This window comes from Chenopodium album, chromosome 27 (assembly GCF_948465745.1).
Source record: "Chenopodium album chromosome 27, dcCheAlbu1.1, whole genome shotgun sequence".
NCBI lineage: Eukaryota > Viridiplantae > Streptophyta > Magnoliopsida > Caryophyllales > Amaranthaceae > Chenopodium > Chenopodium album.
This window is the reverse complement of record NC_137860.1, coordinates 27,136,865-27,151,867: the sequence shown is the minus strand read 5'-3', so window position 1 is coordinate 27,151,867 and position 15,003 is coordinate 27,136,865. Positions and strand designations below refer to the sequence as shown.

The 15,003-nt window shown below is 32.1% G+C and overlaps 2 protein-coding genes across 2 annotated transcripts; one reads left to right on the top strand and one right to left on the bottom strand.

Moving 5' to 3' along the window:
* The first annotated feature begins 3,184 nt into the window (after positions 1-3,184).
* Positions 3,185-5,086, top strand: LOC145619102 (aquaporin TIP2-1-like). Its single transcript, XM_081673703.1, has 3 exons — positions 3,185-3,394; positions 3,855-4,105; positions 4,511-5,086. Exons 1-3 carry the CDS (start codon positions 3,271-3,273, stop codon positions 4,877-4,879), a joined length of 744 nt encoding a protein of 247 aa, XP_081529829.1. The 5' UTR covers positions 3,185-3,270; the 3' UTR covers positions 4,880-5,086.
* Positions 5,087-6,141: 1,055 nt separating this feature from the next.
* Positions 6,142-7,958, bottom strand: LOC145620811 (photosynthetic NDH subunit of subcomplex B 3, chloroplastic-like). Its single transcript, XM_081675528.1, has 6 exons — positions 7,612-7,958; positions 7,096-7,206; positions 6,903-6,959; positions 6,687-6,749; positions 6,515-6,577; positions 6,142-6,404 (listed from the first exon to the last, which is right to left on the bottom strand). The coding sequence occupies exons 1-6, from the start codon at positions 7,876-7,878 to the stop codon at positions 6,330-6,332; spliced, it is 636 nt and encodes a 211-aa protein (XP_081531654.1). The 5' UTR covers positions 7,879-7,958; the 3' UTR covers positions 6,142-6,329.
* Positions 7,959-15,003: the final 7,045 nt, after the last annotated feature.

Below are 15,003 nucleotides of genomic sequence, written 5' to 3'. Positions count from 1 at the left end.
TTATTCTCCTTAACAACCTCAAATACGATGATAATTTGAGGACAAACGAAATAGCATATAGCATATAGCATATTCAATGTCCCACCTAACATTTTAATCTTTTCATACATCGTATGTTATTATAGAATTGTACACTAGTACGTGATGACTTCATATAACATCAAAAACGCATCAATTTAATTAGCAGGATTATAATATAAACGAAACTCTACTTAGCTAAAAAGGGTAAAAACTTGGTTCTATGACATTGTACTAGTACAGCTCTACCACAACGTACATCTATATAATAACACAAAATTACATATTTAATTATATGGAAGATAAGTTTGATATTAATTAAAATTAGATGCTGATCAGTTGGTGCTAATAAATTAAGTTATCTTTAACGAATTTGTTAATGTAAACTAATTACACAATTAAACTAAAGACATAACAAGTCTACCATCACTTGATCCCAGAAGACAACTACATACTGTACAATTGTCCCCACCTTTTATGGAAAGAACATGCATTTATGTTTAATAATTAGCAATTCAATCTAATCCAAAACATTATCAAACGAACAGTCCTAGAGCTACTATTTATCTTCACATGTTCTTCGCACAGTAATTCTTGTATCAGACGGTCTAATTCAATTTTTAGCCAAATAAGTTAATTTGACATTGTTTTATTCAACTTTTTTGGCTTTAAATTGACAGTGTAACGATGATCAAACCGTCTTTAATTTTCTAAGAATTTATATCTTTAATTCTAAAAAATACCTATTTCTTAAATTAAGTATCGCCTGTAATTGTTTGTCACATTAGATGAGCAGTATGTCAATGGATGCAATAAGCATATTCCTAATCAAAAATTCAAAACATCCTTCTTCAATTTTAACTCTGAATGATTACAACACCAAACAAACAAATAAAAACGGACCTACCAAAAAAAAAAAAGATGTCATCGAGATTCCACACTCATCTAGCTAATCCCCTACCTTACACCCCCCACGTTATCATTGTCTAATTTATTAAACCTTAACAACAATAATAATCCCAATTACATACATAATTATACATAATTAATCAAATGGTGGCTTATTTGTAGCCTCCAAATCAATAACATCCACATATAAATTTCCTTAATTTGAAGGGTGTAGACAATATAGTATCCTCAACTTTATATTTAAGATTATGGACGGTGCATTATGTGGCCTTAAATGGGTTACCATAACATCATGCGCTCCATATATATGACTTTACTATAATGTCTTTCACATAAAATTAAAAAGGGATAGATCATGTAGGGCACCCCCACAATCTAAATTTAATTTGCCATTGTATCGGTTTTTACCTTAATTACCTTTACTCGCGAGTTTAATCTCTATCAGCTACGGTTTTTGGACATGAAGACTTCCCAAGTTCCTATTTTCAAAAATCTAACCTATATGAATAAATTGATTTACTTGTGAGAGATTTCGATTCAGTAGATTTCATACAATCGACCTAAAAACAATCTACCCTTACAACATAGGGTCACGTACTGTATGTCTGGATGTTCCTCAGAGAACGGTTTGTCACATGCTAGAAAAAAAATCATTCATGAGATATAAGATGAATAAGATAAGCTACTTCGAGACATTTCCTCCACTAAAGCAATTGGGTGACAGGTTGGAATTGCCAGGGAAAAGTTGTGATTGGTTGTTTCAAACAAGATGTTGTGTATCTTTGATTCAAATATACTTGATCTTTAGTCTTTATCTATACACATATATACACATACACGACCATATATTTATGGCTTATGTACATTAAATGGATTCATATTTGCATATATATGGACCATGCATGTGATGTGAGTGTCATACTCATACAAACCATATACGGATTACCTATCTATCTATATAGAGTGGCGGATTCTGAAAAAATAAATATATTGGCGGCAGAATGCATATAAATAGTTTTGTCAAGAAAAAACTCGGAAAATTTAATAATCACTAGGGGGGCAAGTGACCCCATTCTATGCTAGAGATCCATGCATCATGTGATTATGAAAAATGGTTGCTACTAATTACCAAAGTTTGCTGGATCAATTATCGTTTTTACATTGAATTTTGAATTAATATATAGTAGAGTTCAAACGTTAGCTAAAGAAGGCCATTTTACAATAATATATATGAAACCCTTTAGTTAGAAGTTTATCTCTTGCATTATGAAATATAGCAAACATAATTATAAAGTACTAAAAAGTAATCAAAAGTTGTCATCATCATATGCAATAATTTGGTGTATTTTGCAATATAATTTTGTCTTGTTTATCCAATTAAAAAATGCTAGCTACTACACATTGCTATCATTAAATTTCTTAAATTTGTTTCACAATGTTCTTCCCTCTTTTTGTAAATCTAAATATCAATTAATATGGAGTATAAATTCAATAAAGTAACATAATGTGAAAAGATCATTATAGAACAAAGGGTATACGTGAATACGTGATCATCATAGTAATAATGTCAAGTGTATAACAAGTTAATTTAGGTACAATTATCAAATAAATTTGATAGTCATTCTATAATAATTATTCTATCAAGCCATGAAAGTAAATCTGTATATATATCATTTTAATGGTGTATAATCTGATTGTAATTCTAAAAATCACTAAGTATGACACTACATTCTTTGAGTGATCTGACGAATATATAACAAACAAAATTGATACAAGTATCTTAAATGGTTATCTTTTATTATATCATATTCTTAACCATAAGAGTCAATCAAAATGACAATTAATTTCGTATCAAAGTTTTTTTTGAAAAAATGAAGTTGTGTCATAATTCCTAATTTTGTCAATTGTTTCTTCAAGTTTGTCTTTTTTGCTAAAATTGTGCAACAAAAGCTAAAATTTGGAGAATTTTTAGTTATCTCCTAGTAGTAATAATAATGAGGTGATATATTTGTTCAAGACTTCTTGGTACTTCTAGGACTTTCTATTTTTCCTAGTAGGAATCTTTTTTCTACATATTGGCATAAATGACCTTACATAGTTACATACAAGTATCCCAAAAAGAGGGAAATTATATTTTCAAAAGAAAAAAAAAAAAAAAAAAATCACTTTCATGATAATGGAAGTATACAATAAAAAGAATAATAATTATGAGTATAATATTAGACCATACTTTCTATATAAAGGAGTGATGTGGAAAGGCAATTCCATTATCTTGAAACCCAATTTCTCATCTTCTCTCTTTCTTTCTTTCTTTCATTAGTCTAATTAAGCTAATTAATAGCAATGGCAATTGCTTTTGGAAGATTTGATGATTCTTTCAGTTGGGCCTCGATTAAGGCTTACATTGCTGAGTTTATCTCTACCTTACTCTTTGTTTTTGCTGGAGTTGGATCTTGCATTGCTTTCAGTTAGTACTCTTTCCATTTATTACTTCAATTTTGCTACATTTTGCTTATCATAATCATATACTCCTATTATAGTAACCCGTATTATGTATGTACTCCCTCTATTCTTAATTAATTGTCACATTGATAATTTAGTTTTGATCCCTAGGTAGTTAGCCTTGGCAAAATGTACTTTTCCTAGTACTTCCCATCTCAAAAAAAATTTAAATACCATGTCATGATAAATGTTTAGAATAAATGTAGCTAGTGCACAAAATAGTAGCATGCCATTACTTATTCCCAATCATTGTGTTCTATTTTCTTAATGAAGACAACATGACCTAAGTCTAATGTATCGTATGTTGAATCCAAAATACATCATTATCTTTCGTGACTTCCTGTAGACTAAAAACAAAAGTCGATCAATTCATACATTTGAGTGATTATGTTTATTAATCTTGAGTTTGAATTTTGTTATTTCAGGCAAGTTGACAGATGATGCAGCACTAAGCCCAGCAGGGTTAGTAGCAGTAGCAGTGTGCCATGCATTTGCCCTATTTGTTGCAGTTGCAGTTGGTGCTAACATCTCTGGTGGACATGTCAACCCCGCCGTCACCTTCGGATTAGCCCTCGGTGGTCAGATCACCATCCTTACCGGTATCTTCTACTGGATCGCCCAGTGTGCTGGTTCCGTCGCTGCTTGTTTCCTCCTTAAGGCCTCCACCGGTGGCTTGGTTAGTACTTTTACCTCTTTGTCAATCATTATATTATTTCACGTCCTCATTCTTATTAGATTCGTCTCAATATATATTTTCTAACAAACACTCGATTATAGATCGATAAGAATAATTAAAATTAAAATTTTACTTTAACAAACGTGAAAAGAATAAAATAAAATATGTCATTATGAAGTATGAAACAGAGGTAATATTTTGAAAACTGTGCCGACCAATGTGACAATATGGTCTTGGTTATCATTTTTCAAATTAATTGCAATAATTTGATATAAAGTAGGAGTAGAAAATGTCTAATCGTTGCAAATAATATGAAACGGAGGTAGTATTTGATCAGATACAGATCATTAATTTTTACATGGGAAAGTTAATTAACTAGTATAAATTGTTCTTTTGTTATTGCAGGCAACTCCAATTCACAGTGTAGCAGCAGGAGTAGGATCAATTGAAGCAGTAGTGATGGAAATTATTGTAACATTTGCATTGGTATACACTGTCTATGCAACAGCAGTTGACCCTAAGAAGGGTTCCATTGGTACCATTGCACCTATTGCTATTGGATTCATTGTTGGTGCCAACATCCTAGCCGCCGGCCCATTCTCTGGTGGATCAATGAACCCGGCTCGCTCTTTCGGTCCCGCTGTCGCCAGTGTTGACTTCCAGGACCACTGGGTCTACTGGGTTGGACCCCTTGTTGGTGGTGGTTTGGCTGGTCTTATTTATGGCAATGTGTTCATGGGTGAGGAACATGCCCCTCTTACCAATGAATACTAAATTTGATGATTTAATTTGTGTGTTTTTTTAATTGAATTGATCCAATTTGTCAATGGGATAAGGGTGGAAATTGCAAGAATTGTCTTATTTATTCCCTTTTTTTAAATCTTGATTTGGGTAGTTTGTTTGGTTTGTTCTTGTAAATCCAATGTTCTAATCAATTCAAGTTTTGCATTTTGCGGAGTATAAATCTTTTATTTTTCTTTATCTTTGTTTTTCATGTTGCAATCCAAAATAATGCAATCAATATTAAGATTCCATTATGCAAAACTCGAATTCACACAAAGTATGTTTTCAAAGATTACATACACTAATACTACTCTAAGCTTTAACCACTAGTCCAAGACCTCATTGATGTGCATGATTACCAGTTTTAAATATGTAAATCATCAATTGTCAAATACTACCTCCGTTTCCATATGTAGTAGGTAACCGTTCAAGATCATCAAGGAGTATTATACGTAGTAATTAAAAATAAAATAATCACCTAAACCTATCGCGGTAATGCAGTATTGCAGTATAATGCATGATGCATTGGTATGTGGAATGGCTATAGAAATATGTACGATTGGCTACCTGTTTTGGTTAAGTCGTTAAGCTAATCCAAGGGTGTATCACCAGTTTGCACATACTAATGTATTAACAGTGTAAGCTGTGTAACACTAATACACTATACTCTACTAGTCCCATAAGCTCACGAGGTCATGACTCATGAGCACATACTCTACTTAGTCTACTAGACACATATCAGGTCATGCAAGCTCATGTGTTGTTGTGTCAGTGGAACTCATGTTTAAGTGGGTTGTCCTTGGAATGAGCCAAGAAAACATGTGTTGTATCGAGTTTGTACCGATCTTTATTAAAGGGAATCCATGTACGACCAGGCCAACGTGCCGTGCAAGTTAGCCCCAAGCCAGCTTGTCAATCTCGTGTCTAGCTTTTGTATATTTTAAAAATGATGTTCATGCATGACCATGACCTATCAATGTGTCTTTTGTGCTTGCTAGTTGGGCCTGAAATCTCGTTTTAGCCTGACCCATGCTAAACTCTTGGCTGCTCGTGTCAGATTGAACACTCCATGAACATTTCAAGACCAATTGTAAAACTTAATTTGAGTACTAATTCTTTAATTTGCTTCAATAGTCCAAATCAAAATGTATCACTATATTATTAATTCACGTATACCAATTTGATAACTCTTGTCACACAACTCCCAAGCTACTCATGCTAAAAGCCTAAAAGTGATAACTCCATCCAATCCATGAAGAGTAAAGGACTAAAACTTTATTTGAGTTTCATTCATATACTACCTCCGTTAATGGTTATCTGCAACTTTGGAATATTTTATACCTCACAAAAAATACCCCAAAGTTACAAATAATCATTAACAGAGGCAGTATTAAATTAATATCGATAATATACAAAATATTTGAAAGTATGTAACAAACTATCAAGAAACACTAGGAAAATCTTTTTCATAATTCCATTCATGTGCTTTCCATTCTGGTAGTTGCTGGATGACAACCTGCATACCCAAATCACATGAAAACATTAAGATATTGTTATTATATCAAAATTAATGTTGTAATTAAATAATTAATGAGCCTAATTCATTAAGAAGAAGGTTCTACTGACCATTCCTCTTGAATCTGGTGTACCAACTGTTGTTTGACAAGCAAGTCTCCAATTCTTTGGTTTCTGCTCAAATTTAATTAATTTCCCATTAAACATAATTATAATAAGTTCACATAAATGTAATTAAGTGAGTAACACTGTAATAGGGGAGTCTCTTAGTAATCTATATTACCTTCTTAAGATGCTCTTTCTCTTTTTCAGTTCTTGGGTTTAGAAGTTCCTTGCCTTCAATCACCTAATAAAAAAACCAAGACCATGATCAAATTTGTATCGCGCATTCGTTCTACATAAACTATACTTTGATTAGAGTAGAAGTTATATTAAAAATTAGGCAATTGTTTTCCATGTGAAATTTGATATTTATATCTATGTATGTGAGATTGATCACCTCTACCATGCAGGATCCACATGTTCCACTACCCGCACAGTTTAATAGTGGTCTTGCCTACAAAAAATAAAAATAAAAAATATCAAATTTGACAAAATATAAAGCAATATTAATTTCATTTCATTAATTAGTTTCATATAAGCAATGTACTTAATGAATTTAACAAATGATAAGAGTTTAAATAAGAGCTTACATAAGGTCCATAAAGGTCAATATCATTATCCAACATTATATCTCTAAGCTTTTGTCCACCCGTTGCTGATCGCAAATGCAAATCAGGCGTTCCATCAGGGAGTAACACTGACTGATTAATCAAAAACCCGAAAATCGGATTAAGAAAACAGAGAACATAATAAATAAAATCTATATTGTACAACTTATCATACAATTACTTTTAATGCATGTATTAATAAGATTCCCGTCTACAAAGGTGCACAACTTTACCACACTAGTAAGTACTAGTAACAACAATAATAGAGTGACAAATGGGGAGAGTTTTGTGGATACCTCCCCGTACCTACTCTAGGTTAGGTACGGGTTGGGGTTGGGGTTGGCAAGGAGATAATAATCGTACCCACATAGGATAGTGAGGCGGGTATGAATTTAAAATTTTACACGTCTCATGCAACTTTTTTCCATTCTAGCAATTACATAAAACATGCTAACAAAAAAAAAAAAAAAAAAGAAATTAAGTTTGAGATGTACTTACACTGACAAATGCAAATCCAACATAAGGTGGTTCGAGTTCTTCCTCTGATTGATCTCTCGTTTCATTAGCTTGATCATTCTCAGGAACAGTTCCAATAGCTCTAATTTGCCTTCTATAATTATTGCTATTAAAGCTAATTAGATTTTTGGTACTAATTGTTCTAATAGTGTACTTTGTTGTAATGTAGTGTTTAAAGTTGTTAGAAGATAAGAAACTTGAAGATAAACTGTAAGGAGTGTTCAAGTAAAGAGCAGTACTGCCCATCATTTTTTTGATATGTCATAAATTAAAGTGGAATAGTTTTTCTTGCTTTTTAGTTTTGTTTTTGTGGGTCAAAAAAATAGTGAGTATATACGGTTATAGTTTTGTTTATAGTATGGTTGATGTGTGGTTCATATATATCTTATCTTTGGTGTTGTGATAATAGGTAAAGAAACTCATGATATGGTTGCTTGATGCCAATTGCCAATCATAGCTTTGCCTCCGAGGTTTAGGACTTAAAAACTAGTATAAAGTTGGAGAATAGAGCAATTGTTCATGTGTTCGGAGCAATTAGATAATACTTAAGCTCCCTTTTTTTACATTCTTTTTGTGAGCTTAAATTAATTTTATTAAATTGAAATTTATTTAACGCTTTATTTGGATAGTAATTAATTAAGGAAAGAAAGGAAAAGAGGGAAAGAAGAGGAACAAAAGGGAAAAAAAAGGGAGGGGGAGGTGAGCTCAATTATCCCTTCAAATCTCTCTAATTTTTACACAAACAAGAATATGTACCCCCTTCTTTTCTCTTCCCTTCTTTTCCTTTTATCCAAACATAATGTAAATTTTTTTAAAAAAAAACAAGCTGCGAATTTCATTAAAAAAGATCAATTTCCGCCAAAGTTGTTAGGTTTCAATAATGTAACAACCGATTCTCTATTATATTCCTTATTTAAAATAGTTACTGATTTTACTAACCTGAAATGAATTAATTTTACTAAACTTAAGTTATTTTTACAGAATAATTTTTTTATGGTTTAGAGAACAGGGCCTTACTCCGTTTCCTTATTATGCTCTTGACTTGATTTTACACATTTGTCAATAGTCTCAATACATATATTTCATCGTTAACTAATGAGAAAATCCAAGTTTATATCTAAGATAAACTTGTTAACATATTTTCCCTCACAATACAATCTTTATCTTTTATTTTTTAAATTATAATTTTTTCTAATAAAGTGGAACAGATTCAAATATACATAATTAAATTGTGAGACGAGAGAAATTGGGATGTTAATATAAGAGATTAACTTAGGTTTCCTCCTAACTAATAATTAAAGGTTGAAATAATAACTTTTTCTCCCTTTTTATCCTTTCTTTCTCCTCTTTTAGGATTTTAGTTTTCTTGACGACCATTTAGGTCGAAGAAATTAAACTATTTCCTGATTTCCAACCCTATTACTTTTAAATTCAAGCTAAGTCATTTTTTTTTTTTGGTTCTCTCCATCAATCAGCTAAGACTGTTTTTTTCCCCAATATTCTGAGTTTTTCCCAACATTTGGGGTTGTTGATCATCATCTATGGATGAGAATTTTATTTTCAAAGATTATCATAATTCATATGGGTTTAAGTCTTGTCATCATTTCATCAACTAATAAGTCCTAATTGTTTAAAAAAAAAAAAAAAAAAACCTGATAAGTCCTAATTTGTACACATTTTAGATGCTTATATATCTACACTCAATTGCTTATATATTTAGAGGTTTAAGGTGTATATTTACATTATTTGCTTAATTAATTAGGTCATGCTCTACTACTCTCCATTAGTGTGTTTTGATGAATTTTAGGTGATTTAGATGCAAATGGATTATGGTTTAATAATCATGAGTATGAAGTATGAAGCTATCTCGCTCAAGGATCTCAACTCACGTCTTTGAGGCAAAAATGAGCTAGAATGAAGCAAAGCACCGATGAATTGAAACACATGACGAATATGAGTCTCATCCACTATTTTGCTTATAACTTTTGATGTAAAAATGATAATGGATTGATTTAGATTGCATTGAAAATTAAGCAGACTTCAAGAGCTTTTCAATGATATATTACGTGCCTCAAAAAAAGCTCCAGATCTCAAGCTATGACCGTTTTAAGACGAGCCACACGAATCGTCCATGCTCTAGCAAGTGAATTGATGCACGTCCGCGCCTAGAAAATTCTTGGACAATTTAGCCTAGATTAGTTAGAGCTGGCAATCCTGACTCGATCTGTGACCCGAAATTGACCTGAAAATGTAAACCCAAAATTGACTCGAACATAATGCTGACCTGACCCGACCCATACCCGACCTGAAGTGGAGTTGACCTGCTACCCGAATTGGCCTAACCCGAATTAACTCGGCTCGAAGTTGACCCGATACCCAAATTGACCCGACCCGATATCTGTGACCCGACCCAAATTGATTGATCCGAACGTATTCGAAACCCAAAGCAACCCGAACTATACCTGAAATGACTCGACCCAAAATTAAAAAATACTCAAAATGACCTAACTAATTTAGGGTTTAATTACTTTACCTGAATAAACACTTATCAAAGATAAGCTAAATTAAACAGTATAGTATTGTGTGTATAATGATATTGACATGTGTATGTAATTAAGTACTCGTAATTCATAAAGAGTTCCATTTAATTGGGAACACTAATTATTGCTATTGTTATTATTACTATATATTACTCTTAGCTTCTTCTTTATAGTGTTACATTGAATTATTTTTTTCACTATTCACTATATCTAATTTGAATTTTTGACCAATTAATCACTAATAGTGATCATACATATGAAATAATACAACCTAGAGTATATAGAACTGTTGGAATTGTCTAATGAATATACTACATATTTTTGATATTCAATTGTTAGACTCAAAAAAAGCTCCTGATCTCAAGCTATCACCGTTTTAAGACGAGCTACGCGAATCGTCTATGCTCTAGCGAGTGAATTGATGCACGTTCGCGCCTTGAAGATTCTTGGAATCTTGGACAATTTAGCCCAGATTAGTTAGAGCTGGCAATCCTGACCCGATCTGTGACCAGAAATTGACCTGAAAACATAAACCCGAAATTGACCCGAACACAATGCTGACCCGGCCCATACCCGACCCGAAGTGGAGTTGACCTGGTACCCGAATTGACCCAACCTGAATTAACTCGGCTCAAAGTTGACCCGATACCCAAATTACCCAACCCGATATCTGAAGTGACCCGACCCGAATTGATTGATCCGAACAGATTCAAAACCCAAAGCGACCCGAACTATACCTGAAATGATTCGATCCAAAATTAAAAAATACTTAAAATGGCCTAACTGATTTAGGGTTTAATTACTTTACCTGAATAAACACTTATCGAAGATAACCTAAATTAAACAGTATAGTATTGTGTGTATAATGATATTGACATGTGCATGTAATTAAGTACTTGTAATTCATAAAGAGTTCCCATTTAATTGGGAACACTAATTATTGCTATTGTTATCAATATCAATCAATCAATATATATATTAAAACTCAATGGCAAGGATTGTAATCTTGCCACGTGTCACCAATCTTGCCACGTGTCGCCATGTCACCCACTATCATTAGTCATACATCAATGTTTTCCCTTTAAAATTTATGATTTATTAGCATTAATATTTGAACTCATAAACTCTTATTCATTAATATTAAACTTTAACTAACCACCAATCCGATGACATCTTATGATGATAAAGTTGTATTAAAAAGAGTTAATCATATTCATAAATTTTAAAATTTTAACTGTAAACTTATATATGTGTGTATATTTTAACAAAATATGATTGCAAAATTAATTTTATTTCTTTCATTTACCCAACCATAATTCATATAGGTTATAGTTAATAAAAATATATAACCATGCAAAGCAATTTTAAAGGTTTTTTTTCTTTTTAACCACAAAATATGTTTACTCAAAGGAATTTATAATGACAGCTGAATGATAAAAAAAAATCCCTTTAACAAATAAAACAAACTGATACAATATAACATTTAAGATGCTGCATATTAAATAATGAATTTTGATTTTCAATTATATTTAAAAAAAATAAAAAATGATATTATTTTTATAAAACCAACAATATGTTTCATTATATTTTGTTATAATTTTTTTATATACAAACAACGACCCGGGGCATCGCCCGGGCCAAAAAACTAGTTATATATTACTATATATTACTCTTAGCTTCTTCTTTATAGTGTTACATTGAATTTTTTTTCACTATTCATTATATCTAATTTGAATTTTTGACCAATTAATCAATGATAGTGATCATACATATAAAATAATACAACCTAGAGTATGGGCCTGTTCTCTTACGTTGAAATTCAGTTCAGTTCAGTTCAGCTGAGTTCAGTTCAGTTCAGTTCAGTTCAGTTCAGTTCAGTTCAGTTCAGCTCAATTCAGTTCAGTTCAATTCAGTTCAATTCAATTCAGTTCAATTCAGTTCAGCTCCTAATTTCCTTCTCTTATAAAATATTCATTTCAGTTCAGTTCAGTTCAGTTCAGTTCAGCTTAGTTCAGCTCAGTTCAGCTCAGTTCAGTTCAGTTCAGTTCAGTTCAGTTCAGCTCAGTTCAGTCAATGAGAACAGGCCCTATATAGTACTGTTGGAATTGTCTAATGAATATACTACATATTTTTAATATTCAATTGTTATACTTTATACTTATTGATAATTATAATATATTATTGGTGAAATTTCTACATCGACATAGGCGAAGATTAACCTAGCCCAAATTAACCAGACCCGAACTCAACACAACCCGAATTTGACCCGACCCGAACTTGTCGTGACCCGATTTCAACTCGACCCGAACTTGACTCGAAGTGTTGACCCGATACCCAACCTGACCTGAATTACCATGTAACGCCCTAGATTTTCCTTTCCTTTAAAATACCTATTTTGCGCTTTTTAAACACACGAAATAGAAAAATCTAAGACAATATTGCCACCGTGAAAATGGCTAAGGCAATTATCAAAGACAAACAACGGGAGACTATCTTTAAAACCATTCAAAACAAGTCAACTTAAAAAGTAAAGCCAAACCAAAGTCAAACGAAGTCAACCTACAACTTGGAACCATTGTAGGATTCTATTAAAACCAAACAATACTTAAAAACCTTTGCGTTAGTCTTACAAGCATAATATAATATAATAAATAAAGCAATATACCACATCGTAGTCTTATAGAAACTAAGCATGATTCGCTCTTCACTCATGCCCATCATGAATATGCTTCATCACCTGAAAAGCTCCTCTTTACTTGTCCCCATTACTCGCCATTAGAAATGGGTTGTCGTAGGGCCAAGATAAAGACAAGTCCAAACAAACATACGAACACACAATCAACAATGCTGAGTACATAAGCGTAAATAGAACACACTAGCATGTTTTCATCTTATCATCACACATCTTACCTTGTTGAACCTGCTTATTACAAGCATAAACCATACAACATGACCACTCAATAAATAACTAATTTATTTATTTAGCTTGATTATGCATCGAACGGGTTTCCACCTAACCTGCCCCAATAAAAGGGTACTAACACGGGAGCTAACTGTGCCAGTATAAAAGAACCATTCATAAGTGGCGAAATTTCTGCGAATAATAAAAAAAAAAAAAAGAATATACAACATCCTGTACTCCCATTATAAGTTATGGTCAAAAATAAAGTCTCATAACCCCCCCCCCCAATATGTTCATACTCAAGGTATATACGTTCCAAGAGTTTTGATGCGTAATCTCTTTCACTTTACGTTGATTTATATATTATTGGACTTGGTGATGACTCTCAAACCATAACACGATCAATCATTATAATCATTCAAGCAATCAAACTTATCAATTTAATTCTTGAATAATTAGTGACCACCTAATTTTAAATGTTGGATCCTCTTTATTCTACCTCAGTGTCAAAGACACCTTAAACGCATAATGCGCCACAAATCCTATCTCTCGGTGTTAGATATACCTTAAGTGCACTAAGACACCAAAATATTATTTAATCCTCGTGTACATATACAATAGCTCCCTCCTTATGCTTATAGCATCAATAAAAAATTTTATGAACGATAATAAAATTCCTTTTCAATATTCCAAACCAAATTAAACATTTATTAAACATGCTCTCAATCACGCCAAAAATAAAAGTGTACTTCATATGCAACATGCCAATGTAATTAATTCCAATCATCAATTCATCACAAATAATCCATGCTTGGCAAATCAATCACCAACATCAATCCAATCAAAAATTTCAATCAATACTTATCATGATACTACCTTGAAATTAATTAATCAAAGTCTAGCATGCTTCTATATACTCAAATAATTACCAGGTACACGAACGTACCTTGAATACAATCTCAAAATCGCCACGACTACACGAAATCACTCACTTGGAATTCTCCTACAACCCAAATTTAAAAAGAGGCATTAATACCTATCCAATATGACTTTCCAGCAACATACATACACTTTAAATTACTTATAAACCTCTTAAAATAAGCTAAAAATCAATTTAAAACCCTTTCTTTGATTCCCTATTAATGAGTAATTAAAAATCCTTTTAAGAAACATGATTATACCTTATATACAAAAATTCCAGCTTTATTAATGATAAGTGTTTTATTTGTCCACTTATCATGGCATTTTAAACACGATTTTGTACTTTTTCCCCTACTTTAATCCCTTTTAATTTTCTAACTCCTTTTGTACTAAATTTCATCTTTTGGCTTTCCCGTTTCTTTTTATGTGCGTGCTCTTTGTAGATGCAATGAGAATGTGGTTAAGTAGCATGAGCTTAAAGACTTTCTCGAGTAAGCATTCACCAAGCAGGAGCGGGCGTGCACCTTAAATAATGGAGCCATTCAATAATATGCTAAAACGTAAGCAATGTGGACCCTACTAACGGATTTTTGTAGTGTTAAAATCCATTGTATGACTTTTTTGTGGTGTTAAAATCTAAAAAATAAAAAAAAAATGAAAAAATGGTTTTTAACACTACCAAAAAAAAAAAAAAAAAAACTTTTATTTAACACCACAAATTTTTTATATAATTTGATTTTACCACCACTTAACGATTGCCGTCTAAAAATCCGTTAAGTGGGGTCCATTATGCCACGTGTCATCACATTATTGGTTTAGAAAAAAATATAAAAATTAAAAAAAAAAAATCCAAACCCTAAACTACCCCAGCCAACCCCATCCCCACGGTTTTATTATACTTTTATAAACATGCAAATTGAGGTTAGTTTTTTTTTTATGATTTTATCAATTCTGACCTCAGATTGGATCAAGAGGGACAAAATACCTCCCTACACATATGAAGAAGATGCT

Excerpts from the sequence above, each read along its gene's own strand:
- LOC145619102 (XM_081673703.1), top strand. The coding sequence starts at position 3,271 with ATGGCAATTGCTTTTGGAAGATTTGATGATTCTTTCAGTTGGGCCTCG. Across the intron at positions 3,395-3,854 it reads TGGATCTTGCATTGCTTTCA|GCAAGTTGACAGATGATGCA; the intron begins GTTAGTACTCTT and ends TTGTTATTTCAG. Across the intron at positions 4,106-4,510 it reads AGGCCTCCACCGGTGGCTTG|GCAACTCCAATTCACAGTGT; the intron begins GTTAGTACTTTT and ends TTGTTATTGCAG.
- LOC145620811 (XM_081675528.1), bottom strand. The coding sequence starts at position 7,878 with ATGATGGGCAGTACTGCTCTTTACTTGAACACTCCTTACAGTTTATCT. Across the intron at positions 6,960-7,095 it reads TTGACCTTTATGGACCTTAT|GCAAGACCACTATTAAACTG; the intron begins GTAAGCTCTTAT and ends TATTTTTTGTAG. Across the intron at positions 6,405-6,514 it reads CACCAGATTCAAGAGGAATG|GTTGTCATCCAGCAACTACC; the intron begins GTCAGTAGAACC and ends TTGGGTATGCAG.